The sequence below is a fragment of the Camponotus vicinus genome, unplaced genomic scaffold (assembly GCF_025532165.1).
Source record: "Camponotus vicinus isolate PSW18456_S1 unplaced genomic scaffold, iyCamVici1.0 SCAF_6, whole genome shotgun sequence".
Lineage (NCBI taxonomy): Eukaryota > Metazoa > Arthropoda > Insecta > Hymenoptera > Formicidae > Camponotus > Camponotus vicinus.
The window spans coordinates 2,315,314-2,342,824 of record NW_028141978.1 but is presented as its reverse complement, the minus strand read 5'-3'; the positions used below and the strand labels follow the sequence as shown (position 1 = coordinate 2,342,824).

Below are 27,511 nucleotides of genomic sequence, written 5' to 3'. Positions count from 1 at the left end.
CAGAATCTCACTTTATTAGTAATAGAGATATGAAAAAATAATGAAAGTTTCGTCGTAAAATCTTATATAAATTATCTTTTTTGTTTTATGTAATTTTTAATCATATTATGATGTAGATTTTTCTTAGATGATAATCTGTTTCTTGCTTTTCTTAATTTATGTCATAAAAAGAATGTCATAAAAAGAAATATCGATCTCTTTGTTATATGATAGAGGTGTGTATCGTAAGCATTATAATGAATCATTTCGCGTATTCCCTTTTTCTGCTCTAAGTTGGCATTTCTAAGTAAGTTACCTTCATTAGTAAAATCGGGAAAATACATTTTAACGTTTCTTTCTTTAGTTGGAAAGAATTGAATCGCAGAGTAAGTGTTTCGATACATTGCGTAATCTCTTTGAATTCTTACGCTTACTAAAATTTCAGATAACATTGTTGACGCCAATGTTGCGTGCGTTGACAAGGGCTACGGTCAAAGTGACGCTGAGGATGCTTTGAAGCGTTTGATTGACCAATCAGGTTAAAGAAATCTTTACTCCTTTTACCCTGATTGGTCAATCAAACGCTTCAAAGCATCTTCAGCGTCCCCTTGACCGCAGCCAAGGTTATATAATAATTTATCCGTCAATCGCAATATAAAGCGGGGTACGCATATTCTCTTTCAATAATTTGCTCATCACGATTTATCACAGCGCGATTTGATTGCATTGATGGTCTAGATTCAATAAATCTTGCTCAGCGCGATTTGTTAACTTCTCTTTTATATAAATTTTTACCTTTTATTGATATGATATATATGATCAAAGATATTTTTTTTCATTTTAAACCAGAGTCATGCTGAAATAATAGAGTAAGATATGAAAAACAAAAAATTATTAAAATTCTAATGTACTAACACATATACACACACACACATTGTACAGCTTACTAATATTTTGAATCGCTCATTTTTTACAAATGAATAGAAGAATGTAATAGAAGCACATGAAAGGCAATTGATTTGCATCGTTTATTTGCAAAAGATTTAGCAAAAGTTGTATAAAGGTTAATCTTAAGTAAAAATTGTATAAATGTTATGTGAGGAACTTTAGTAAATACTTATTACTAATGGATTATACAAGATCTTAACTTATATAGATTCGATTATTCTAAAGATTAACATTTTAGACCCGCGAATACTCTGCTTGAAATTATTAAGTTTCGAATAATAATTAAAGAGAGGCTTGATTATAATTAATATAGCCTATTGATAATTCCAATAGGGATAGATAGCTATATCATCCTAATAAGGAGATATCTACGTTATTTATCTTACTTATTATTTGAAAAACATCCATTATATAACAGTATAATAATAATGAGTAATCACGATATTTTTTTCAAGTTTTTAAATTTTGACAAATAACATTAATGGAATATTTAAAAGAAGAAAACAGAATTTTTTATCATTGTAGTTGACAGATCTGCTATATTATTATGGATTTCTTCTATAAACAAACTCTCGTTAAATATATTATCTCGTTAAATATATGTATTAAGAATAATATTGTCTGCGCAATTTTTTTTGTATTTTTTTAAATTATAAGTCTAAATATGGTGTCTCAATTGATGTTCAAATTTTTCAGTTATTGATTTCTGTCTTCTAATACGTTAAGTTATTAATCATAAGCTAATATTTCTCTTATAGGAAATCTATTAGGCGATTTTTCGGCCATGTACATAATCTATAAAGAGAACAATCTTCGTATCTTATATATGATTTGTATATCAGACCGAATTTTGTACATGAAGCAGGTAACTGCAGAAAATCATAGTGAACGATCTCATTGGCTTCTAACGATGAATTAGAATGACGAATCGCAAACAATTAATTTTATTTCATAATCTTACTTTTTAGAATAATTAATCTGACTCTATAAATACTCCAAAATTACTGCTATACAATAGTTAATTTTAATCTACTGTTATATTCTTAATTTTACTGCAGTAAATTTGGTGTCTTATAGTTATAACTTCAGTCTTTATAAAAAATCTCTCCTTCAGTGAATAAGCTCTGTAATTATTCGCTAAATGATACTTTCATTTGTTACTGCAGTAAAATTGGATCTTACATTTTCAGACTTCAGGTAGATATATATATATATATATACATACATATATATCACATATGATTTAAAGTGAACCTTTCGAAGTGGTACATTGTCCATTAGAGGACGGTTCGACTATCTGCGTGACTTGTGGCGGATTCGGAGCTGCGCATTGCATATAAGGCTGCGGTCCCAACATTGGATTCCATTGTTCTTGCACGTGCGGCGGCAACAAAGCGTGATACTGCATTGGCTGTGGATACATCATAGGCTGTGAGTATAACATTGGCTGGCTCGCCGTTGGTGGCTGATTCGATGAGTATGGATTTTCGCTTGGCGAGTAAACATGTTGCGGATATGACGGCATAGTCGTATTCTCAGCCACATCGATATGTTGAGGCGGTAAATATGGCGGCATCGGTACATAGCTACCGTTTCCCGCTGGGTAATATGGAGAAGGATTTCCCAAGATACCGTCATTCGTCGTGTAGTGTGATGGCATTTCTTGATATGGCATTGGTGAGGGGAATACGCCCGGTGGCGGCACGTATTGCGGCGATGCGTAAGCGTTCGGTCCATTGGGCGCTAGATGCTGCAACAATGGATCCCAAGATCGGCCATGCTGTACCACGTGCGTGTCGTTTCTACATGTATCATATGTCGTGTTCATCATCGACGCGCCATATTGCTGACCCGAGTGCTGCGTCGAATACATCGATCCGCGATTCTGCTGACGATTTCGCGGCTTGTTGCCTGTGCCTGTTGAAGAAATAAATATTTATTACATATAAATCTTCGTAGATTTCCTCGCAGAACTGAAAACCTGAGGTAAACAATTACGAATAAATCACTATATAAAAAAATGTATGTATAATGAAGATTAATACAATACTTGTTAAGCTTCTATATTCTCGTAAGCTTTTCGATTTGCTATTCTGTATTCATAATAATGTGATGTACATGTGTAGAAGAATGAAAATATCATGCATGAGATTAATTTATGATAAAAAAATGAAAAATGGAAAATATATTAAGAAGAAAAATGTAAAGTAAATACAAAACAATTATAATACAATTTATTTAACAAAAACCTCAATGTTTCATTTTATGTAATTAACTAAAACATTGAAAATATTGAAAAAAAAGACTCATTCTTACATATACATATATCTTTTAAAATATGAAGTACAGTAAGTAATTAAGAAAAGAGCGAAATCGAAAATAGTCCAAAGTTAAAATTAGAACAATCTAAAAAAACTGGAAGAATGATATATTCAAGATAAGAGATGGTAAAGAGAGAAAAGAAAAGATTATAACAAATTATATATATAATAATAAATAAATTAATATCTAGATGAATAATGATATATATTCAAATGGAGATGAATAATGATATATATTCAAATGGAGATAAAATTAAAATTTTATCAAAAATGAAAAATAGAAATAATTTACAAATAAAATAATTAGATTTCTCAGAGATAGATGTGTCAAGCACGGATATGTCTCACACATTGATGCTGCAAAAGAGATTAACCAATGAAATGTGTACAAGTATCAAAATATAAACAAATACGTTAACGATTAACGGTTTTAGTAAAAGATTCGCTGCCGTTAGTTTATATGAGTGTCATTAGTTCATCTCTCGTCTATTGTCTTGCTCTTTGTTCATGGATCTGTTATGTTTATTTCTGGTAAATTATAATTATTACTTTTAAGTACTAAGTTTTTGTAAATTTAATTTTTATTATTTTAACTACTTATTTGCACATTTAATTACTTATGCAAATATATTAATTACCTCATTACTTGTTAAAATCTATTTAATTATTTGTAAACACTTTTTTCTTCTACTGTGTATTTCTTGTTTTGAATTTATCATATTTTCCATCTTTTCTAGATGCATTGTTCTAATTTTAATATTAAATTATAATTTTTTTTCTTCTCAATCATTGGTATCTATTTTGGAAAACACTAACATGACTAACTTCTTCAATCTTCATTTTCTGATTATAATTATTTGGATGAAACATCAAAATATCTAATCAGCAAGGCCACAAATATATTCTCAGGTTGTGTATTAGTTTTATATTTACGATTTGTAACTTTTATATCGCGAATATTATATTTTTTATTTTTTCATTATAATTTAACTTTTATCTTACATATCTTATATCATCAAGAAGATATCATCAAGAAAAAGATCCAAAGAAAATTAAAAGAAGTTTGACACAATATAATAATTTTAATAAAATTATTATATTAAGAAGTAACATTTCAAAATAGTTAAATATTCCAGAAGTTTCTTCTTTTTTTTCTAAAAATAAAAAAAAATAATATAAGCATGGATTCAAAAACACATTCTTTTCCAAGTTATAAACATATTTTTTTTGATAAAAAATTTTGTAAAAACTTTAAATATATATTTTCATATGTGATATTATGCACCAACATTATTGATAGCATAACAGTACAATAACGTTTATTATCGAAGATTTTTCAACATCTTAGAAGAGACAAAGAGAAGCGGCATTATTATGTGCAAGAAAAAAATAATATCCAATAATTTATTTAATCAAGAGAAATTCCCACGTGTGCGTTATTACATTCTTATGGAATTGCTACAGAAACATTTTTAAGCAAGCTTTGCCGCAATAAAAAATATTTATAATTTGAAAAGAAAATTTTCAAATTTATATTTACATAATCTTCTTTCATCTTAAAATGATTAGAATACATTACTAAAGTTTAAGTTTCTATCTATTTTGTAATTATTATCATTATTATACGTGCGTGCAACAATCTACAAATTAGTCCTTCTGTTATTTTCCATTTTTTTTTATCTGTTAGTTTTTCGATATTATTTGTTTAAATTTTTACTATATACAAGTATCCAAAATTACTTTTAATAGATTTATATTAATTAATTTCTGAAATTGATCAATATTTTCACTAAGATATAAGCAATTCTAAGTTTGGAAGAATATTTGAAAGAATTTTTGATTATTTAAAACATTCTGTATATATTTTATGTGTTTTCTTAAGACATTAGCAAAAATTAAATCTATTTCTAAAATGTTTTTTTTGGAAAGTCAATTATCTCAAAGAGAGAAATTAAAATTTAAATTATATATAATTAATTTTGCTATTACCTTTAGCAGTTCCACTCTGTTTTCCTTTCTGTCCAACTTGATACGAAGGATCTTTTCCATTCAAACTTTTCAATTCTTGCTTTGGCTGTCTTGCGTTCTGTGCACCACTTATACTCCGATGCGAAGTGTTGGAAATATCATCATTAGCGGCTGGTCCCTCGCTATACGTTAACGAACAATTCTGCATCCCGTTTGCAAGATGCTCCATTTCTTCTGGCGTACTTGGAATATCTATTTGAAGATTAATGATATTGCAATATTTTTATTTTGCAAATTTCTTCTGTGGATATTTATCAATATATAAATTATTGTTCATACGAGCATTTCCTGATGGTGCCCCTAGAGGTTGCACGCCATGATGACCCGGCCCATACATCATAGGTCCATAATAAGTTGGACTTAAGGTACGAAAAGAATCCTGTAAAAAAAATTATATTAATTTATTACTAAATATGGTAAATATTACAGTATTCTTTTCTATCCATTATATGTTACTATAATACCTCCAAATGTAGCAGGTGCAAATTACAAAAGAAATTAGATGCGAATGTATCTAAAAAAGAAAACAAATATAAAAAATATATAAAAGAATATAAATTTTATTTGTGAGAAGACATGATCAGTGATGCAAATACATAATTAATATTACGTGCATAAATTAATATAAAAACAACTGTATTATTTTCTCTGATATAATACATACGATCCATTTGATTGTGCTCTCCGAAATTTCCTGACATGTATGGATAAACAGGATATGCATTATCTGAGACAACATAAGATACGTTCGGATTGCCGCTCATGTTGATTTGTTGGTTACCTGTAATTAATGTAATTTTAGTTATTGTCAAGCAGAAAGATTTTGGTAAACTTTGATAAAAATTAATTAAAAATCTCTGTATTTAACTGTCAATAAATTTAATTTTTAACAAATGTATTATCTACTGTTAATAATATATCAATAATAAATTGATATGACATGTCAATGTAGCATCGATTCAGTTATTGTGTGAATGTGTTATGTTTTATAAATTGATTTAAAAGTAAAATTATCATATATATATATATATATATATATATATATATATATATATATATATATGTATATAAACATTTCAATTCTTCATATTCTTTCTTAATTTATTTAAAAAAACAAAAAATAAACGTTTTGCAAAGTTTCCGATTTATATTTTCAATTAAGAGATAAGTCATTTATTTAAAATTTTATCTTCTCACAGCAGTAATGTTGAATTATAATAACAGGAATCGTAAACTTTTTTTCTTGTATTTTCTTCTATGTCTTTTATCATTTGCATTCAATAGTGTAGATTGATGATATACTGATAACTTCTATTTTTGTCCTGCATTAGTTAATGCAGATATGATTTAATCTGCAAAATTTCCAAATATAAATTGAACTTTGTAAATTTTGTAAGTGATTGGATTTTCATACCAAAAGATTTGCAGCTATTCATTCATAAACCGAAAGAAATATCTTTAATATATTTTATTAATCTACACTATTGAACGTGAGCGGTAATACGCGAAAAAAATCATTTTATTTGATAATATACAAGAGAGAAAAACTTAGACTTTTCAATATCATATCAGTGAAGCACTAAGAGCTTTAAAAATATTTACCATTGCAAGGTGAACAATAATTCTCATCTGACATTTTCAATTTTGTGCATGAACTCTGAAAACCATTACGAGGATTACATTTTTCAGTTTTGTTTCTTGCAGTATTGTTCATCTTTCTATATACCATTTTTTTATGCTCTTCTCCTTTTTGCGCTACACTGTTCGACGCTGTGGACTGTGAATTGTTTAGTGCAACCATGACAGGCAAACTGTTAGTTTCTTCCTATAAATAAAAAGATATGAAAAAGAATTTCTATATTTTTGAATACGTTAAAATCTTTCTTACATTTGTCACACGATCTCCTAAAGACTGATTCTCTGTTTGGCATTGATCTATTGTACTGTAAGCAAAATTTGATTATAAAGTACAAAAAAAATTTTAATTTAATTTAATTAATTAAATTAGCAATATCTTTGTTAAACTACATGATTTTATACTTTATTGTACAATTATTTTTATTCTGTATGTTGCAATCAAAATACGTACGAAAGTTCGTCGTTTCGCTCATCAATTTTAGTTTTATTAATATTGTTAATATTATCACTATCATTATTATTATTATTATTATCATCCTTTATTATTATATTTTTATTTGGATTACTTGTTGTACCATGTACCATACTTATGGTGCCTTTTTTCTTTCGCGAGAATGAGTTATATGATTTATTCCACCGTCGACCTAACAAGATACAAAATAAAAATTAATAAGTGTACAAAAGAGAATGATAATATCAGAATAAATGATTCAATAAACTAACTGGAATCTGAATTAACTGAATGAGTTCTATTGACTGCTACCCAATTTTTCTGTTTATTTTTCCTCACTACAGGTAATGGTTTCAGAGCATCATATGGAACAAATTTTTTCTCTCCAAGATCTTTGATAAAGACTAGGACTGGCTCTCTATTTGTATGCATTTCCTGTATATAACCATGGAGCCAAAGGGGTCCCTGCTTCAATTTTTGCTGCTCAATCTTATTGTTCTCACCACCATGATCTGATGGATTAGGACGTAAACTTTTGTTATTATTTCTGTCACATTGTTCTAAATCATTTATACTGATTTCTATCAAACATTTGCCACCAACTTGAAGCTCATTACTGTTGTACCTGTTCCAGCCTGCAGATTTTACCTCTGCATAAAAATAATTTTATTTTCAAATATTCTGCTTTTGTTCAAGAGTATAAAGAAACATATAAAGTTATTTTTTGTTATCTATATGTTTATTATATATATAAAATACCTCGTTTCAATTCATGCCATATGTCTAATTCTATGTTGCGATAATAATCAGGAGCTAATGCTTTTGCAACTTTATAGGGAATAGGTGGTATTCCCTTCCAGTCAGATTGCACTTCATCCGTATCACTATGTTCATTCTTGACTTTTTTGTATAAATCTTCAATCAATTGTCTGAATAAAAATATATTTCATTATAAACAGAAAAATAATTTATATCTTTTTTAATATTTATTGCAGATTGCAATTATTGTTTTAATTGCAATCATGGTATATATTGAAATGTAATTAATCGACTTACTCTCTAATATCAAGATTTCCCTTCTGAAAAAATCTATCATGTCTAAATGCAGTATTTCGATTATGTAGCATTTTATCCGCAACAGTCTTTATATTAGGCATTTGATACAAATACCTATATACAACCTCATAAACAATAGCTATCGAGGAAAAAAGAGAAAAAAAAGAAAAAATTACCATCATTTGAAAAAACAAATTGAAGTAAAAAAAAAACTTTTGCCATATAGACACAGTATAACACATGTTAATGGAAAATCTACATACATTGACAGTAAGCGGCTGATTGGACAAAAGCCATTGGATAAACAGGCTCATATTGCTTTGGTTCTGTATGACATAGTAATATAACACCTTTTTTGAAACCATTATTAGTAACATTTTCACATATCTGCTTCTCGCTAACAAATATGATGATGTCTCTTTTATAAAGCAAGGACATAGCACGAATCTCGTTTGGACCTCCCCACTCTGTGAAGCACTGCATTTCTTTCAGATAATAATCAAATGATGTCATAGTCTAGAAAAAGAAAGAAGGAAAAGAAATAAAAAAGACATCTTCCAATTTTTTCTATAAAGGAACAATATTTCATAAGATACTTACATTCATGAACAAATGCCTTTTTTTTATCATAAAATCCGTACATTCTTTTCTCACTCGTAAATGATAATGTTGAGTATGATACACCTGTTCACTGATTGCTCTGAACAAACAAGTGGGATCTCTAGGAGTAGGCTTTCTGAAGTAACCTTCTTTAGCCAGCCATTGATCTACTGGCTCCAACGTTCGTTTCGACATTCTTCTAGTTGATACCACCATATGCTTCAATTCAATAAACCGCTAAAGATTTTGAGATGTGTCTAGCTAACAAAATATTTAAATTTTTTGCAAATTTATCTCTTTATTTTACTTTCTTCTATTTATTCTTTCTTATATTATATTTTATACAATGTTAAATATTATCAATTTTTTTTTCGCTATATTACTATATAAGATATATTACTATATAGTACTGGTAGGATAGCAGAATTTAAATGCTCACTTCTTTTGTAGAAAAGAAATAAGATGTGATAGACTATCAAAAAAGTAACTCAGATATACAATGTATGATGTACAATAATAAATATAATGACTTTCAAGTTTTAATGGTTCTCAAATTCTATTTACATTAATGATATGTCTTGTAATAAGTTGATATATTTTTGTCAATGATTATTATATATGTGATATTGAGATTAGTAATATATGACAATAAATATTAGCAAATATTAATTATAAGAATTAAATTATTGAAATTTCTTCTAATTTTTTTTTTAGCTTTATGTTTACTATATATTAAAATTGTGAAATTTCTTCTAATTGTTTTTTTAGCTTTGTGTTTTCTGTATATTAAAATTGAAACATAAAAGGTTATAGACGATATAAACAAACAAGATATGTATCTGCTTCAGAGAAAATATTACATAAATAAAATATATATATTGCAAAGTAAAATAACAGCAAATAATTTATTTTAATGTTTCATAATGAATCATATTTATTATTTTATTTACAAAATTTTTAATTAATCTTCAAAGTTAATATTCTTGTAGTAATATTATAAATTAACATTAACAGTTTCTCTTACTGCAGCTATAAATCTGTTTAATATATTTATAAAATTAGAAACATAGTTTCTTTTTTTTAAAATACGTTTCTGTTAAATATAAAACCACCATAAAATAAGTAAATAAAATAAATGATTACACAAACAAAAACAAAATGAATCTTGTTTTGCACATATAAAAAACATACAAAAAATATATATATATTTAAAATATGTGAAATAGATCAAATTTCGAAATCTGAGAAAAGAAATCTCCATATAATCTCTATATCAAACCAGTATTTTGCATTACAGAATTGTAGATATGATTATACAAAACGAAACGAGAGCGACAATTTTCGTAAGAGTTCGTTTCCCAGGCAAAATAATATTCATCTAAAAATTAATTTCAATCCATTGGAAAAATTTCGCCGCACAAAACGCAGTGTTATAACGTTATAATAAAGGAGACAAGTACGATTGTGCCTCGGGGGGGGGGGGGTATCCCCCCCCTTAATAGATAATCGAATACATAATACATACACTGTGAAAGACCATCGTAAGTGGCAATCAATTACGTATCAGCAAATTCTTTCGCCTTTCGAAGCTTTGCGAAAAAGCCAAGGTCGAGAAAATCTAAGAAAAGATGGAGGTTTTTCGTCCTCGCGAAATCGGCGATCCTCGCCAAGATCAAAGAAATCGGTTCACCAAGAGAGATTATTTTCGCGAAATATAAAAGGACCGGAGAAAAAAATTGATCTCGCGCGAAAGATACCACGTTATCCTTCCTCACCTGCAATCTCGGCGAAATGAGTCTCGGATCCTCTCTTATTAAACAACGGTCATTTGACTTCTCAAACACAATACACACTTTACCCTTGAACCTTCATCTTTCTTCTCTTCCCTCCTCCCATCGTCGTCTTACACCAAGTTCTCTAATTCGCTACTGTTCGTTTTCCGGTAGTGCGATCGTGCAATACAATTAATATCAATTATAAATCATTGATCGTATCTTTGCACAAATCCATTTACTTGAGGATTCCCTTGATTCACGCCGATACAATGGCAGGGTTCATAACGAATTAAGAATATCTCGCAAAGAATGCACGATAAGATATGAGACAAAGAGAGAGAGAGAAACAAGTCTTATTCGCGGTCTTACTCACATCCTGCGGCGATCGCGTTTTTCAAAGCACAGAACGGCGACGTGAAGACTTATCAGTCGGATCCAGATGTTGTCACACGATATCTTATGTTCCTGCGGAGAGGAAAGGCCGTCGAGATAAAGACGTAGGTCAAATCAGTGAGTAGCAAAAAAAAGTGCGAAGAAGGAAATCCTCACATATACAAAAGACAGACGTGCATGATTGGCTGACAATGCGAGCCAATCATTGCATTTTCGGTAATCCGACTTTTCCTCTCCCCCGTTCCCGGTTAAGTAGACAGGCGGCAAATTTCAATTCGAACCTAGCTTCCATATCACCTTGGAGATAATATATAGAGAAAGTATCCTATAAATATTTTAATAGCCTTTTATTTAATTATGTATTTATTCATATATATATATATATATATATATATATATATATATATAAAATATATAAAAATATATATAAAAAAAATATATATATATATTTTTTTTATAATTATATATTTTTCCATATATATATATATATATATATATATAATAAATGCTTACTCTTCTATACACATAAAAAATGTAAATATATTTAAAAAATGAAAAATAGAATTCGTTTTCTTCTTTGATATATTTTATTTTGGAATTAATATGTGTTTAATTGACGTTGATTATTTTGTAAATTAATTTTTGTAAATTAACTATTATGTTAAATTTACCTGTGTTTCATTAAAAGCTTGTTTTGTAAATTATCATATATATATTGTAAGTAATATTACCTAAAGACAAATCCTATATAGAAAATTATTAATATAATAATATTCTTCATCTCATTTAGCGCTAAATGTGATTAAAAAATATTGTAAAAATATTATACATAAAGTTCAAATACATGTAGACAAAACAAATATATAAAAGTTCTCTGTTGCAGCTAATAATTTAGTTTAGGGCCGAGAAAGAGAATATCGATAGACTTTTTGTACAAATTACTTTTTTTTATTTCTCGTAATAATTTCATCGGAATGACAATGCGATGTATAGGAAATATTAGAAAAGTACAATAGCCCGTTTGTATAAAATATGATTTTTACATAAATATATAAGATCGGTAAAAGACCATTGCATATGTGTGTGCTTCGGTGATGCCTGCTGTAACTCATCATGCAACATCACCGATGCCAATTTTGTTATATCGAAAATAATGAATATTCCTGCGCATACAAAATTCTCTCGATATAAAAAAATTACATCCTTCGGCGAGGAGACGACAATTCCATGCGGTCTTTTGAATTAGGCCTCCCCGTCTCGCGCAAAGCAAAATTTCTAACTCGCCACATGTATTAAAAATTTTCTTTCCCACGAGTTTCTCCCTAGCTGAGCAGCCGGATTTAGACGACTTGTAAGTATAATATCCGCCGTATATTTAGCAACAAGAAGAATAGATATAGTAAGGGAGAAAAAAGGCAAGTTAGAAAAAGCTTGGAGCGAGATAAGGACTTATAGTATTATTTAAATCCGCTCTCGTTGTTGTTTGATTGTTGTCGAATTGTTTCTCGGAGCAATTTAGTACCGAGATAGGACAGGCAGCAAAGCGGTATCGTTATCAGCCCGATTCGACGTTGGACGTTTTGGATCGAGAGTCTTCTGATCTCTCGCCAGAAGGAAAATACGCCGGTAATGACGCTAGGATAAGTATAATCATAGCATTATGATACTAATACAGTGCTTCGCATTCGCGCTTTTTTTTCCTTGGCAATGTATGAATAATTGTTATAAAATGTCACGGATATAGAAAATGGAAGAAACGACGTGTGACGCCGTCCCCTTTCCTTTTCTTCGTTCCTTTTCATCAGCGGCAGCTTCTCTAAGCGGCTATCTTTTCGGCGTCGATCGCTAAAAACATCGCGAATAACACAGGCTTGATAAACGATGTGTCTAATTTCGAATGATTTCGATAATCAAGAACGAGTAATGCACGTACTTTCTTTGGTGGGCAAGGGATTTTTCTCGAGGGTTTCCGCATGCTTCAACTTCGCCGGATCGAAGTTCTCGATACCGGAGATCAGCTGTTGCTTCCCCTTTTCTTGCTGGATCGCTGCAACGAAAATTTCTTATTAGTTTATAATTTTTTGTAAGATGTAATTATATAAAAAATTCATTATACAATAAAATAAAAAATATATAAATATATATATATATATTTATATAATATTTTTTATTTTATTGTATAATGAATTTTTTAATCATTTTGCATGCTATATTAATTTTAGCATAATTATTCCGCCAAAAAGTAATAGTGAAACTATATATATATGTGTATATATCGTATAATAGACATTTTTAACAAATATATGAGCAGAGAATTCTACCAAAAATTAAGATTTCTTCATTTATTTTACCTTTATTATAAAATTAAAATGAACAATAAAAAATAAAATAGAAGGCTGATTTGCATCTTTAAAATTAATCTCTGCTTTAAAAAAAAATTTTAAATTTACGATTTTCTAGAAGGATCACAGAAGATGAATTCCTACTCGTTTTTAATTCACCTATTATTTGACGGAGTTCATTTATTCTGTACATAAGCCAATTTAAAAGTCTGACTTATATTGTACCATCTTTATCGGGTAACGGATTCTTCTCCTGAGTCTCGGTATGCTTCAGACTCGCGGTGTCGAATTTCTCAATCCCGGCGATCAGCGTTTGCTGGGTCTTTTCCGCTGCAACGTCTGGAAGTGAGACGATCGATCTCAGAAACGGCAATGAATGATAATAATAATGCGTAAGTAGAATCGAAAAGCGTGTCACCTTGCCTTAGTATAAATTTACTATATCCAGCTGGTGGTCTAGTTTCGAATACGAGGATTAACGAGGGATAAATTCAAAAAATTATTGCCACGTGATTTATATGCCGCACAATCGACGAGCGCAACGCGATCAATCAATGACTGGTACCGTTCCTTTCTTTATAAAGCGCTTATCCATTAATGCTTTACGCAGATAAAATCTCTATAGACAAAATTATATTTTATATTTGAATTTAAATTAAAATCTCGACAAAAATTAGAATTTCCTAATAAATTTTAAATATATAAAATTTATGAGGAAATTATTATCGATTTATGTTTTTGAGTTTATCCTCTTGAATATTAGTTTAACTTGTTGTTACATGTAATATATGACAAATATTTTGCACATTGTAATGTACGAAAAATATTTTAGAATACTTCATTTTAATTTTAATGACAAATTCTTCGATTGTATTTTCATTGTTTTATACATTATACATTAAGGATACATAATTCGTAAGAAATCTTGAAAATTTATAATAGCTTTATAATTCGAAGGTTTTCAGTTTCGCAATATTTCAGTTGAGAAAGTATCAATTTTAAATCGAATCAAGGAATCCGTATAAAATAAAAAGAAAGAATCTAGGAAGCCGTGCATTGGTAGTTACCTGCATATAAGTTACATTTTAAATATATGTTCTAAAAACTTGTCTTATAAAATTGTGTAGCAAGAAGTTAATGACACAGACCAAGCTAAATCACCCAAAAAATGCCATCACCGAAGCCATCACAGTTCCCATTGTCGCTGTTTTATTTTAAACTAAAGTTTTGCATGCGACCAATTATATCTCCAAAAGCAAAAGCGATAATCCTCCCTTGAATTTTCACAGAGCTATCGTGAAGTGACTAAGGGAATAATCCTCGCAATAAGATTGAGAATCAAAAAATGATGTCCCAGAGGCTCCATCGGTATTAAGGAGCAATACCTTTGGCGTTAGGCAATATAATCTTCTCTTTCGTGTCGGCATGCTTCAACTGATCTGCGTTAAATGTCTCCAGGCCGTGTATCAACTCAGAATGCTGCCTCTCTTGTCGTACGTCTACGTCAGCAATTCACATATTTTTATTGCAGCTGCAGTTGTTTTTATCGGGAAGTTCCGCTCGCGCCTCAATTTTTCCTCACACCCCGCATTTAGCGCTAAACGTATCCGATTATGTGAGTCTTATTTGAAAAATTCAGTTTTTATTTCAATTGAAATTCATCGCATGCATACGTTTAGCGCTAAATGTATGGCTAAGGGCAAATGCGGACCTAAATGAAGACTTATGCATAGATTTTGTGAGGTATTAATATGAACATAATTTCTCATAAAAAATTTTTGTCACATAAAAATAATATAAAACGTGAGAATTTGTGAGCGATATATACATGAAAAATATCATAGCCAAACATATATTAACACATATTAACACACATCGTGTTTTTATATCAATTAATCAAATATATTAATCATGAAATTAATAGAGGGTGCAAATACAAAAGTAAAATTTCACAATCATCAAACTTTGCGAGCAAAAAGTAAGTAAGATAACACTAATGGAAATTAATTTCGAGCAGAGTTAATCAAAATATATAATATATATTTTTACGCACCTTCAGCGGAAGGTAAAACGTTTTTCTCGGCAGTGGCAGCTTTCTTCATGCAACCGTGATTGAAACCTTCCAGCTCGCTTTTCAAGTCTAGGGCTACTTTGGGCAGATCTTTCAACGATGGACTCGACATGATTCAACCTTGTACTTCTTAATCTGTAAGATAGAAATATTATAAGGTCAATCGTCTCTTTGGAACGGACAAATTAAATTTGTAGATCCACGGAATGGTCTTTTAATATTTACGTGGATATTCTATTAATTCACATTTTATATGTTCCGTAAGCGATCATTTTATTACTTCAAATTTCTCGGCAAATTTAAGATTCGAAATGTGTTAAAAAATGTTAATGCACAAATAATCAATCGTTATAATCTGAAGTATGTTATTGATTAATATCGATCAGAATGCGATGCAAATTCCGAATATATGATTGTCTTTTTTCTTTCTAAAGTATTTTCTACAACGCGCAACAAAGAATCATAAAAATTTAATCGTCTTTCTAAAGTGATCAATTAAGATTACGTTTCAAATTAAACCATAATTACTATAATAGAAAAAGAAGCAAGTATTTGATCATTACTGATCACACACTAATGCTCGAATCTTTAAAAAAATTCTAGAGATTCTTGTTTATTAATACTTGGGTTATCTCATATTCCTATTTCTACGCATGATAATAATGTTGAAAAAGCTGTTGAAAAAGCAGGTATCAGGAATGCCTTTATTTTCGGATTCGAAATTTTCCGATCAGATACATTGTGTCCAGATATTTATGCATCATGACTATTGGTTCTGAAAAAATTAACGTTATCATTGAATAGGAGATAAAAAAATATCACGTTAGCTTTATATTTCATTTTAATGGTTCAGACTGCTGTCAAACTATTTTTAATAAAAATTTTAATTCGTCTCAGAGAGAGAAAGCAAATCAACAGTCTAGATACAATGTCCGACTCAAAAATGCCGGACCCGGAAGTGTAGGCATTCCTGACGCCTGCTGCACGAACACCTGCTTATATCAATTTAATGTCCTGACGAACAGCGAATAACGGAATATGCAAAGATACCGCGCGTATTAAATATATGAGATCCATTTTCATATAAGGTGAATATATTGGCAAGAGCGAAAGAGACGCGCCGTTTCCAATTGTCAGCGAACATGCGGCAGTTTTCTTTGTCGAACCGCATCACCAGCAATCCGCGCGCTGACAACAGCGATTGCTATTGAATACCAACGAAGTTACGAATGGAGCTATCGACAGCGACGTCGGAACTGCGCATCGCATTGTTGCGACACACCGCAAATGCAGCAGAACTTTATTCGTGAGTATTTTGACACTGACAATGAGATTTCGTTGCAAGACTTTAATAAAAAAAAGAGAGAAATATCAAATAAATAATATCTCGTATTTTTTAATCTTGAAAATATCTGTACTTTTTAGGGAATCCTTACTTTAGAATTTTTTAATTTTGTATAGCAAGTATCTTTCCAAGTTTCAACACGCACTTTAATAACGTAAAAAATATTTCATTTTGCATTAAATTAATAAAATAATATTTAAAAATAATAAAATTATATATAATAAAATAATATTAATAAAATAATAAAATTACATAGACGTTATATTAAATATTATAATAATAATAATATTATAAATTTATAAATAATATTATTTTATAATAATATTATAAAATTATATAGATATATAAATTATATTAGATACGTAAAATTAAAAATAATAACTTAATTATTAAATATCACAAAATTATAAATTGTGTGTTCGAAGAGCATAAAGGAAAAAGGCAAGAAAAAAGTGCTAAGGGAATGCATTGATGGTGATTTAGACAATTGCGTGAAGAATCCAATTTATCTGTTAAAATTACAAGCGTAATGCTCGCCCGACTACTGACATTTATGTATCGCGCAGCGGAAACGGTGGCTCATTACTTCCGGTCTCCGTTTCCTTCTAATACATTTTGTTTCTTATCGTTTTTCCCTTGTAAGTGCAGCAACTTCATCGACTAAAGTTGTTAAAGTCGCGGTCGTTAAAATATAAAAAGAATTTTCTATAACGAATTTTCTAAAACGTAAAAATTATGTAAGTAATTATCTATGGTCTATTTATACGAAATAGTTAATAACGCAATTATTATACGGCAACGCGCTTAAAGTACAATATGTAATTCCAGAAAATAATAAAGCGTCTGATATCAATCTTTACGCATTCTCGTATTTATGACAGTAGAATCGAATATCTCTAATCTTTTATACACGCGAGATATTACGCTACACTTGATTTCGTCCGCGCCTATCATTTGTTATTTACGATAATGACGCATCAAGAGAGCGATTCTGATAAATGCTTTATGACGATAAATGCTTATGTCCTTCTTTCTTTTCGCTACAAAACACGTAATTTTGCAGTATTAAAAGTAAATTATACCTCTAGACATAAGTACATATTTTGTCGCAGAAAATATATTGCACATACATTTATAGTAATTAAAGAAATTCTTTCTCCAAACGAAAAAAAGGTATATGATCCGCAGAAATATTATAAATAAAAAAAATTTTTACGAGATTCGCGGATCATCTTTTGCATCGAACAACGAGTTTCTCTCTTTTCGCGCAAAGAGAGAATTCGATCCTCCGGATCAAACATTGCTCCGATGTAAATAATTGATATTTGCGGCACGAAATCGACGTCGCGTCGTCGCGTCTGTGGATTACGTACACTTATATATGTCTTGTCGAATCCCCAATACTGGCGACGCATTTATACATCAAACTGTCAATGACTCATTCGTTGAGAACCCCCTTTCTCCCAACGCGCTGCTCTTCAGCGTTCGCGCGCATTCAGGCTGACTTAAAACTTCATCTGACTCAACGTGAAAAAATGTAAAAAAAAAAGAACGCAATATTAATTACGCGTAGGCGATCGGTATCGATTCACTCCCACGTGCTTCTTTTCTAATAAACGTCGTTTTACGTTTTGTGATGAAATCAACCTCTATGCGCATGCATTGCATTTTCCGAATATAACAGATATAATATATAATATAACAGATTAACATTTTATTATTTATATTCTTATTGCAACATCAATTACATTATCTCATGATATTGTACAATTAATAATACGTAAATTAATAAATTGTATTAATTATATAATTTATTCACGTATAAAAAAATTATTTACGTTATGTACAAAGTATGAAATATTGCTTTCGTGTTATATATTATTTGTATCCCAAGAACTCATCGCAAAGCAAATAATGATATGGCATCGAATTTGCTGAAGCAAACTTTCAGGTAAGAATAAAAGATATGCGGAGTAAGAAAAAATCTGCATTCCACGTGGGTGAAGTCACGTAGGAGGAGACTGCTCGGATATTAGTAACAGGCATTATCAGTAACACGGCATTGATTGTGACACACGGTGCAAGGCCGATTTTATACTACTGTACTTTTTTCTTTTACAAAACAATGACCATAGAAACAAAGATCGAAAAGAATCAACAATATTTCGCAAACGGTATCATTAAAATTTTTATTAGCGCGCTTTAGAAATTAAAAAATTGTTATTATATTAAAATATTAAACAGGAAAAAGGAAAAAACTAAAAAGATAGATAAGCGGACTTTCGAGTCGACTCCGAGACTTCGGACCCGCGATACACGGCCCTGGAGGATCGCGAGAGAGGTTTTCGAGAGATACGTTCAAACGGTGGGTCAGCATCAACAAGGCTGCGTGTAGGTCCTTATATGGTAGCCGGTTGTATATGTCTGTATATAGGGAGAACACGAAGGAGGCCGAATATACGCAAGCCAGCGAGAGAGTTCGGTGCGCGTCCTTTACGTATCTCTGCTTTGCTCGATGATTTTTTTTTCTTTTCATACGCCTACGTGTAGGCGTATCGAGTATACGTGTGGGTACATAAGACTTGGGTACTCGGCTGCACATAACGGTAAGAGACGATCTCTTGATCGCGACGAAATGCGCCCGTATAAAACTCTCGGTAATTCTCGACTTTCGCGGCGAGTTGTCGATAGAAAACGCGTCGCGAATCCATCGAGCGATGCGAAAACCGTGAAAGGGCAACCTTGACAGAAAACGTCAAAACATCGGATGATTTATACCTGATGTAAGAAATATAAGATGTTAAGAAGCCTCAGATAAAAAAGAACTTTGAGAATTTTCAAGGACGATTTTATTTTAAGTCAATTTGAATGAAACGACCTGTATCTTTTATTCAATAAATATAATCGTATATTTTTGTAATCAGTCATTTTGCATTTCAATCAATCTGCCAAGAGTTTGAGATCAAGATTTAATCATGTGCTAATAAGTATAATAAATAACTATCAATTAATAAAAGCTATAGAGAGAAAGATTTTCGATATGATTTAACATCTTTTCTAACAAAACGTCTCTCTTTTTCTTAGCGTCTTTCATTAATTAAACTTCGTTCGAACATTACTGCGGATGTTTGACGCGTTTCGAGATGGAGCAAGAAGAATTACAAGCGCTTTTAATCGGCAAGAAGCGCCGTAACAACGACCGTTAGTTCCGTTTAATTGAACATCCGTGGATTTTAACCGTGGCTGATTGAACCTCTTATTGGTAAACTGCAAACGGTACAACTTAACGAAGCACGAGAAGTTGCGTTCGGTGAAACTCGGATAAATCCCGTGCGATCTCCCCGAGTGGATTCGCGTCTCTCGAGGTGAAAAGCGGGACCCGCGAGAAATTAACACTGGAAAACTGGGTTGCCGAGATGCGTTGGCAGAACTCGACGGCAGAGACGAGTCATCGAGATAGATTAAGGCTGAGCCCAGACTGATATTTCATATGAGTGTACGTGTCTAGGAGCGATTTCTAATATTTTTTTTTAAACGAGAAAACTGTGCAAGTATGGCTCTAGGTCAAACGGTAGCGCTATTAATTATTCGGCTCGTGAATATTACCTGCGGCATCCGATAAAGCCTCTTTGTTTACATTAATCGGAAGCTTAATTACAACTATCTCGAAGTGTTTAATTACACATTTTCTTAACGAATTATTGATATTCCGAAATCATCGTTAAGAAAAATTCTATTTAAAATTGCAGAAATTTCTTAGACCAGAGATTTGAGCTAAAACCGGATGAGTTAAATATACGCAATTGAATTTGCACTTTTATCTTGAGATATTTAATTTATATATTCTTATATCTATAATTTATATTCAAAATTTATACTCTGTATTCAAGTATTTTCAAATTATCATCAATTTGTCTGAAATCAAGTATACATTTGAAGAATGAGTAATAATTAACATAAAATTAATAATTAAATTAAAAAATAAAAGTAAAAAATAAATTAATAAAAATAAGAAATAAAAATTAATTAATCGATTAAAAGTATTACTTTTATTATTACATCAAGAAGATCTATATTACATTTACGTTAGCACGTAATATGAGTTTAGAGGTCAGTTGCTTCATTGTCAGTAATATTTCCGTGTTGATAGACGAGACTGTGTGGACAACTATAGCAAACAGCTAAGCCAACAGACACGCTGTTGCCTAAATCAACTGTTGCGCGATTCAGAACGTCGAGTCGATTTTAGGAGGATTTCGACGAGGACGATTTCTTCTAGGACGTATTGTTATCGTGAGTTTGGTCCGCGGAACGAGAGCCTACGGTCACTGGCTAACGAGTTCGCGCGGCTGCCAATTAACTTAGGCAATCGCGTCTAATGGTGGGCCTGTTACCATCTTTCTCTCTCTCTTTCTCTCTTTCTCGCCACGCGTCCACACGTGCGTAAGCGTGCATAGTCTGTATCGACCGGTGGTAGGTTCCAGCAACGGTGAACACCTACGCGCATACAATACCCGCGTGAAACCGTCGCTTGCACTCGTATTTGTAGCTGGAGAAATGCTTTTTGTGCCGCTTGTGGTGACCGTCGCGCTCGCACGCGAGCAACCGCGACTCTCTTTCTCTTTCTCTCTCTTCCCCTTTTCTTTCTCTCTCTCTTCAGCTCTCTTCCGTGCGACCGTGACGGCTAACGAACCCTGGACGAGCGCGTATCGAGCGGTGGCGTGTACAGTCAGGGACGTACGTAGGTACCGTCCGAATTGGAATCTCCATATTCGAGTGTCCGGTGTCACGAGGACGATCAACGAATTATAATGTGAGCGATTGAAAAAAATAAAAATTATCAAAAATTAAATTGAAACAATCGTTGGAGTCAATCTTGCTACAATGGACAATTTCTATAGAGCTTGCTGGGAGATTCTAATTCGACGTCTTAAGATATTTGATCCAGTTAAATCCCCTTCGTCGATGTTAATGAGAGTACATCCGAGATGTACTCGAAATATGAATCTATCACGTCTAGATAATCCTGATTTGAAGAATTGCTTGCAAATCTCCGACAGTTAATAGTATTCGTAAGCGTTTGTCTGAAATCAAGTATATACATTTGAAAAATGAGTAATAATTAATATAAAATTAATAATTAAATTGATAAAAATAAAAAATAATTAATAAAAATAAGAAATGAAAATTAATTAATCGATTAAAAGTATTACTTTTATTATTACATTTCTTTTAATTAACGATCATAATGCTCGAGTAACTTTATGTGTTGAGACATTTCTGGCCCCGAGTGTACCGAGTGTGTTGCTTAGCGCAAACTTCCGGTTAAGTCGACGGATCTTCCGCCGTCTACCTCATATATAGAATTATGATTTGGCAAGAGGCAATGCTGCGTTAAGCTCCTTAACCCGCACTGCATAGCTTCCGCAACACGTTCATCCGGCGCGAATTCAAGGTTAATTAAAATCTTACGTATAAAGTATACTTAAAAAAAAAGCTATCTTTCATAAAAATCGAAACTTCACGGAAGTTCTATATAAGTATATATATACATATATCGCACATGAACACGTTTCAGCCTACATCGGTCTGTGCAATCGAGAAGGCCGCTTAATCGGATCTCGTTCGCCGGAAGGCGAGTCTCTTCCTGCTAACATAACGGCGCACACCTAAATACCGGCCCACACGTGCGGGCTTTTATTCGCGATGCATGAATGACTAGGGCGCGCGTAAATGCATGCACACACACACAGATTCATCGACGCCGGGCAATCCCGGGGTTACGTCGCGTCGGGGGAGCGAACGGCCGACCCCGGTGGAGGCGGCGGCGGCTGCCGCGGCAGACGGTTTCATCGATTGGCATTGCTGGCATCGCGCCCGGAGGAAAGCGGAGAGGGGGAGAGGGAGGTTTGTGCGAAATATCCGCGGAGGCTATATCTGTATGCGCGGCGTATCCCGGTTTTTCATGGTCATGGGTAAGAGGGCGGCTTCCCTTCTTAACGACGAGGGCAACGAAAGTCGTATCCGAGACGCGGGATTCGCGATCAGACGACGATGACATTTCGCGTGACACATCGATATTATTCATTTACTCTTTCTCTTTTTATCTAAAGTCTCTTTGCGTTTGGACGGGTTTTTGAAAGGGTTGTTAAAGAGATGCGGACTGCTGTTTCAGTCGGAAACACATTTAATACTAAATGTAAATTTCAAAGATTAAGAACCGGAAATGACGTTCCGTTCGGTTTCTTCGCTTTTTATCAGTATATAACGAGCGAATACGAAGGTGAGGTAGTTAGATAGAGCCAATAGATAACCATCTGTATCTGTATGCAAGTTCTGTGATCCCCGGGGAAACGCAGGTATCGCCTCGATGACGTGGCTATAGAAGTGTTAGGGTTTCCTGTTTCTTCATCATATTGCCACATTGAATTATGATATCAAAAACGAAAAAAATTATACGAATATTTTCTTGCGCTAGACACTCTGAAATAAATTTTCTCATATGTCATTAATAGTGCAAGTTAGTGAAATTCTTTTTTATTATTCTACGTTAGCAAATGTAGTAAAATTCGACCTGTATGTATTTTATAATTTTTTCACGAAAAATGGTCAAGAATGATATTTCTTAATCCATGAGTCCTTAAAAAAGATAATTTACGATCTATATTATCGCTGCATGTGTGTTTGATTTTTAATGCATAAACAAATTAATTTATCCCGACGCATCTCTAACTTGCTTTTCATAGTAAAACAATATGATTGCAGCGAGAGAAAAACAAGTCTTCACAGGCGAATGCCCTGGGCGTCGATTCGTTAAATAACGTCACTGTCGCGGGAATCAGAAATGGTCTCGAGATCTGGGAGACGCTAATCGCGAGCGAGCGAACGAGCTGGATGAAACGCGAGTAAAACGCAATTTGCGAGCACGAAAGCGCGCGCGCGGCCGAGTTGCGCTTATACAGAAGCCCCTCGTTCGCCTTGAAACGACCGCTCGGGACATGATAAAATGCAAATGCAAATGCAATCGCTCGACGGCAATCCTCCCTTAGGAAAACCTGAAAAATCGCGTGGAAAATCGAGTCGTGATTGGAGCCGACGATTGCGAGAGCCACGCAATTTCCAGCGATATTTTCTCTTGCAATTGAAAGAAATAAAATATCAAATATAATCATAATTACGATAGAAGTAAATAAGCTAAATGTGAAATGTAAAGATATACATTGACTCTTTTTTATTTATCTATTTAAAAAAAAAAATCAATAATGTAAGTTCTTTGAAGAGTAAAGGTCGCAAGTTCTATTCTACTAGGATAATTTCTTTCACGATTATTGTGAATATATTCTAAATCGCTATCAAACATCATGAACACTAATGTCTTTGACGACATCCTTGCTTTTTTGTGCATCTTTCACACAGTCGCATTTACGACATTTTTAATGTCAGGGCATTTAATCTCGAGTATCGATAATTTTGAGATAAAAACCGTGATCTTTGCTATTAAAACAACGATATTTAATATTCCATCGTTAGTAAAAAAATTAAGATTAAAAAATAAAATCGTTATAATTAATTTCCAATTTACTTTTCGAGTAGGGCGATATGTAAGCGATATGCGAGAAATGATCGACGACGACGACAAGGGAAAGAGACATATATGCGTATTCCACGCACACCGTATGCATCTGTCAAAACCACGCCCTTCTCCCCATCATCCTGTCGTCCCGCACTGCACATGAAGGAAGAACGAGGAGATTCCCTGACAACTATTTCACGACCGAAGTGATATGTCTCGTTCCAACCGATTAAACTTAATTATTATCAATTTACAGCTAATCGAGTGTGTTAAAAACTGAACTATTGTATTTTGAGAAGAATTTCTTGAAAAATAGAAGAATATAAAATACGATAAGCAAAAAATAGCAATAAAAAAGAAAAGAGTGAGATTAATTAATTGAGCGCGAAGCAAATTTATATGAAAAATGATCGACGGATATTTTTTTTAATGAAGTAAATATCAAATTTATTTTACATTTGACATTTGGATGAACGTGTATCTTATCTCGATCGTCTCAAATCACTCCGATCGAAAGTGCTACAAATTTTTGCGAACGGAATCTGCTCATTAATTCAACCATATCGATTCACGTTTATTAATCTTCTCGATTCTCATACATATGCATAATTGCAATGCGATTCGATATGACATACATAAAGTATCAATAATAACCGAGTCATTAAAGTCCTTATCGGTGTGAGCGCGATAAGAATTTCAATTTGCCTGGTACATTAGTAAAAGTTCTCTTGTTTTACATTTCACTTTTTGAAAACACACGATAATGAAAATATCACTCATGGTAATAAGATGACCACGTCAATAAGCTATGTTGAATAATTCATTCCCGTTTCTTCCAATTCTTCGTCATATTCCGCGAAGAATATCATTAGTTCGCGACACAACCGCGCGATTATCGAGATGAGAAATCAAGTGCACGTCGTGTTTCCGTCCTGTGTGAAAGAGAGAAAGAGAGAGGGAGAAAGAGAGACGCCTTTCGACCACACCCCTGGGTTCATTTTCGATCGCGTCGAAAGGCCAATCGATATCTTGGGATGCGGGCCCGGCCGTGTAATTTTTTTGGAGTACGCAATTATCCGCGCGATTAAAATTCATTTTATTATGTTGCTTCTCCATCATTATTATAAACGAGAGATCTATCTATCGATCGAGTTCAATTTTTTATACCACAAATATACCAAAGAATAGAACTTGACATCGTCGCGAATAAATATATGATTTAATTCGGCTCAGTGTTTATGACGCGAAATCAGCGATAATTACAACGATTTCTAGAGTAATCCTTCTATTGTGAAGGATATACGTTACATGTAAATTACACGTGTTCTGTGTGTGCCTTATAATAGCTCCATTTCGATTCGTAAATTCAAAATTTCAACCACCACCGGTTCCCGGAGAAGTCGCTCGTTAATTCGTTATTCTCAACCGAGATGTTTCGTAAAGGAAAGAGCCGTGTATGCAACATGTTCTGTCCCGTAGACGCTCAACGGCCCTGATGTCAATCCTAACTTCTTTTCTCGATCTCGCGAATTAACATGTAAAAGACAGAACGGAAGGCAAAAAAGAGACACTCGCTTTCCGTTGCGTCTTTCGAGAAAGCTGAGCGAGTAACGTTTCCCGAAGAACGCCGGACGAGAAGTCCGGGAAACGTCTTTGAAGGACGTCTCTTAAAACATTTTTTTTTTAATATTTACATGAATCTTTAGCCGGCTCGCTGTTATTCCGCCATTGAACGTATTGTTGCCGTGGGGAAACGGCGACGTAACGCGGCGATAGCTGCCGAGAGGGGTGCACTGACCTGTCAGTTGACGCGAGTGAGTTTCTGGTGCGCAGGCAGGCAAGCAGGCGCGGAACACTGTCTAGTAGCAGTCGAGGAAGTTGTTCAAGGGCAGGAACGAGACGGTACACTGACTGACCAGTTAGCGCTTCTGCGGCACGTAACACCAGGTAGCAGCGTCGAGCAGCGCCCGTCGTTCATCCCTCTCCATCCGCAGCGCGTCCCCTCTCAGGACGACAGGCCCCCTTTATCAGGATCGGCGCAACGAGGGGCTCTTCGGGATGCATCTGTGTCTCATTTCTCATCAGGATACGCTGAAACGGTTGGATGATTAATAATAATGCAGTTAATCGTAATAATGTAGTAATGCTGAAAGGGAAAATTTTTTTCGATTTTTTTCATATATTTTTATACTCTCTAAAAGTGAATCAGTGTATTATCACTGTAATCAGTGCTGTACTTATAGCTGCTTGTAATCAGTGAGTATTTACTGTTTTTCAGTGTATTATCACTCTGAAAAACAGGAAATACTCACTGATTACAAGCAGTTATAAGTACAGCACTGATTACAGTGATAATACACTGATTTACTTTTAGAGCGTATCTTCATATATTTTAATATAAAAATGAAATACCAAACGAATTAAAAGAAATGTAATAAAATTGATCTCTTAATCGAATATATGCAATAAAAGAATATGGTATGTCACAAGTATATTTACAAGAATATTTAGCCGGATCTAACAAACTTAATATTTATCTTAATATTAATTATGTATAGCAGCACATACATTTTAGAATCATGAATATGATGTCATGTACGACGTTCCTGGACTGGATTTCCACCGCTCTCGTATGAGAACCAATCAACGTCTGGCTTCTACTTCCCCAATCTCGCCGATTAATCGCGTTCCCTCTTCCTTCGCATCCGATCGTCTCCCTGACCCCTCATTCGGAGGGATGGCTGACTCACCCTCGACGACGACCGGGAATTCACGCATAGCCGGCGTCGGCGAATTTGACATTGAACGACGACGTGACTTTTTCTTGGCGACGATCTTTTTGCGTCGTTCTATCGTCTCTCCCTCTTGTTTCCCAGCTGGGGACAGTTCGCCTCGCGGAGGCAATCTATTCCCGACGCGATGTCGAGAGGGGGAAGAATAGTATACAAGAATATCGGGGGTTGACGCACGCCGTTGAGTCATCCGGGTCCT

The 27,511-nt window shown here is 33.0% G+C and overlaps 2 protein-coding genes across 12 annotated transcripts; both read right to left on the bottom strand.

The window, feature by feature from the left end:
• Positions 1 to 983: 983 nt before the first annotated feature.
• LOC145973668 (uncharacterized) lies at positions 984 to 11,524 on the bottom strand. Of its 8 annotated transcripts, XM_083103205.1 has the most exons (15): positions 10,547 to 11,524; positions 9,022 to 9,240; positions 8,685 to 8,937; positions 8,422 to 8,560; positions 8,125 to 8,294; positions 7,638 to 8,015; positions 7,366 to 7,558; positions 7,165 to 7,219; positions 7,003 to 7,101; positions 6,879 to 6,933; positions 5,941 to 6,057; positions 5,741 to 5,790; positions 5,556 to 5,655; positions 5,238 to 5,468; positions 984 to 2,844 (listed from the first exon to the last, which is right to left on the bottom strand). In XM_083103205.1, the coding sequence occupies exons 1-15, from the start codon at positions 10,559 to 10,561 to the stop codon at positions 2,171 to 2,173; spliced, it is 2,748 nt and encodes a 915-aa protein (XP_082959331.1). In that variant the 5' UTR covers positions 10,562 to 11,524; the 3' UTR covers positions 984 to 2,170. The 8 variants fall into 8 exon arrangements, with proteins under 8 accessions (XP_082959331.1, XP_082959323.1, XP_082959327.1 ...); XM_083103197.1 differs by having other exon boundaries at positions 6,879 to 7,101; XM_083103201.1 differs by having other exon boundaries at positions 6,879 to 7,101; positions 9,022 to 9,278; positions 10,797 to 11,524.
• A 591-nt stretch (positions 11,525 to 12,115) lies between these two features.
• Cib (thymosin beta cib) lies at positions 12,116 to 26,521 on the bottom strand. 4 transcript variants are annotated; one of them, XM_083102081.1, is made up of 6 exons: positions 26,319 to 26,521; positions 15,585 to 15,737; positions 14,917 to 15,030; positions 13,757 to 13,870; positions 13,123 to 13,236; positions 12,116 to 13,034 (listed from the first exon to the last, which is right to left on the bottom strand). In XM_083102081.1, exons 2-6 carry the CDS (start codon positions 15,712 to 15,714, stop codon positions 13,006 to 13,008), a joined length of 501 nt encoding a protein of 166 aa, XP_082958207.1. In that variant the 5' UTR covers positions 15,715 to 15,737; positions 26,319 to 26,521; the 3' UTR covers positions 12,116 to 13,005. The 4 variants fall into 4 exon arrangements, with proteins under 4 accessions (XP_082958207.1, XP_082958209.1, XP_082958208.1 ...); XM_083102083.1 differs by lacking the exon at positions 26,319 to 26,521 and adding an exon at positions 15,849 to 15,935; XM_083102082.1 differs by lacking the exon at positions 26,319 to 26,521 and adding an exon at positions 15,828 to 15,933.
• Positions 26,522 to 27,511: the final 990 nt, after the last annotated feature.

Coding starts and splice junctions, on each gene's coding strand:
- Cib (XM_083102081.1), bottom strand. CDS start 15,714: ATGTCGAGTCCATCGTTGAAAGATCTGCCCAAAGTAGCCCTAGACTTG. Junction 15,031..15,584: donor CGTTTTACCTTCCGCTGAAG/GTGCGTAAAAAT, acceptor TTGCTGACGTAG/ACGTACGACAAGAGAGGCAG. Junction 13,871..14,916: donor TATATTGCCTAACGCCAAAG/GTATTGCTCCTT, acceptor TCTCACTTCCAG/ACGTTGCAGCGGAAAAGACC.
- LOC145973668 (XM_083103197.1), bottom strand. Junction 5,469..5,555: donor GGCACCATCAGGAAATGCTC/GTATGAACAATA, acceptor ATCTTCAAATAG/ATATTCCAAGTACGCCAGAA. Junction 2,845..5,237: donor ACAGAGTGGAACTGCTAAAG/GTAATAGCAAAA, acceptor TTTCTTCAACAG/GCACAGGCAACAAGCCGCGA.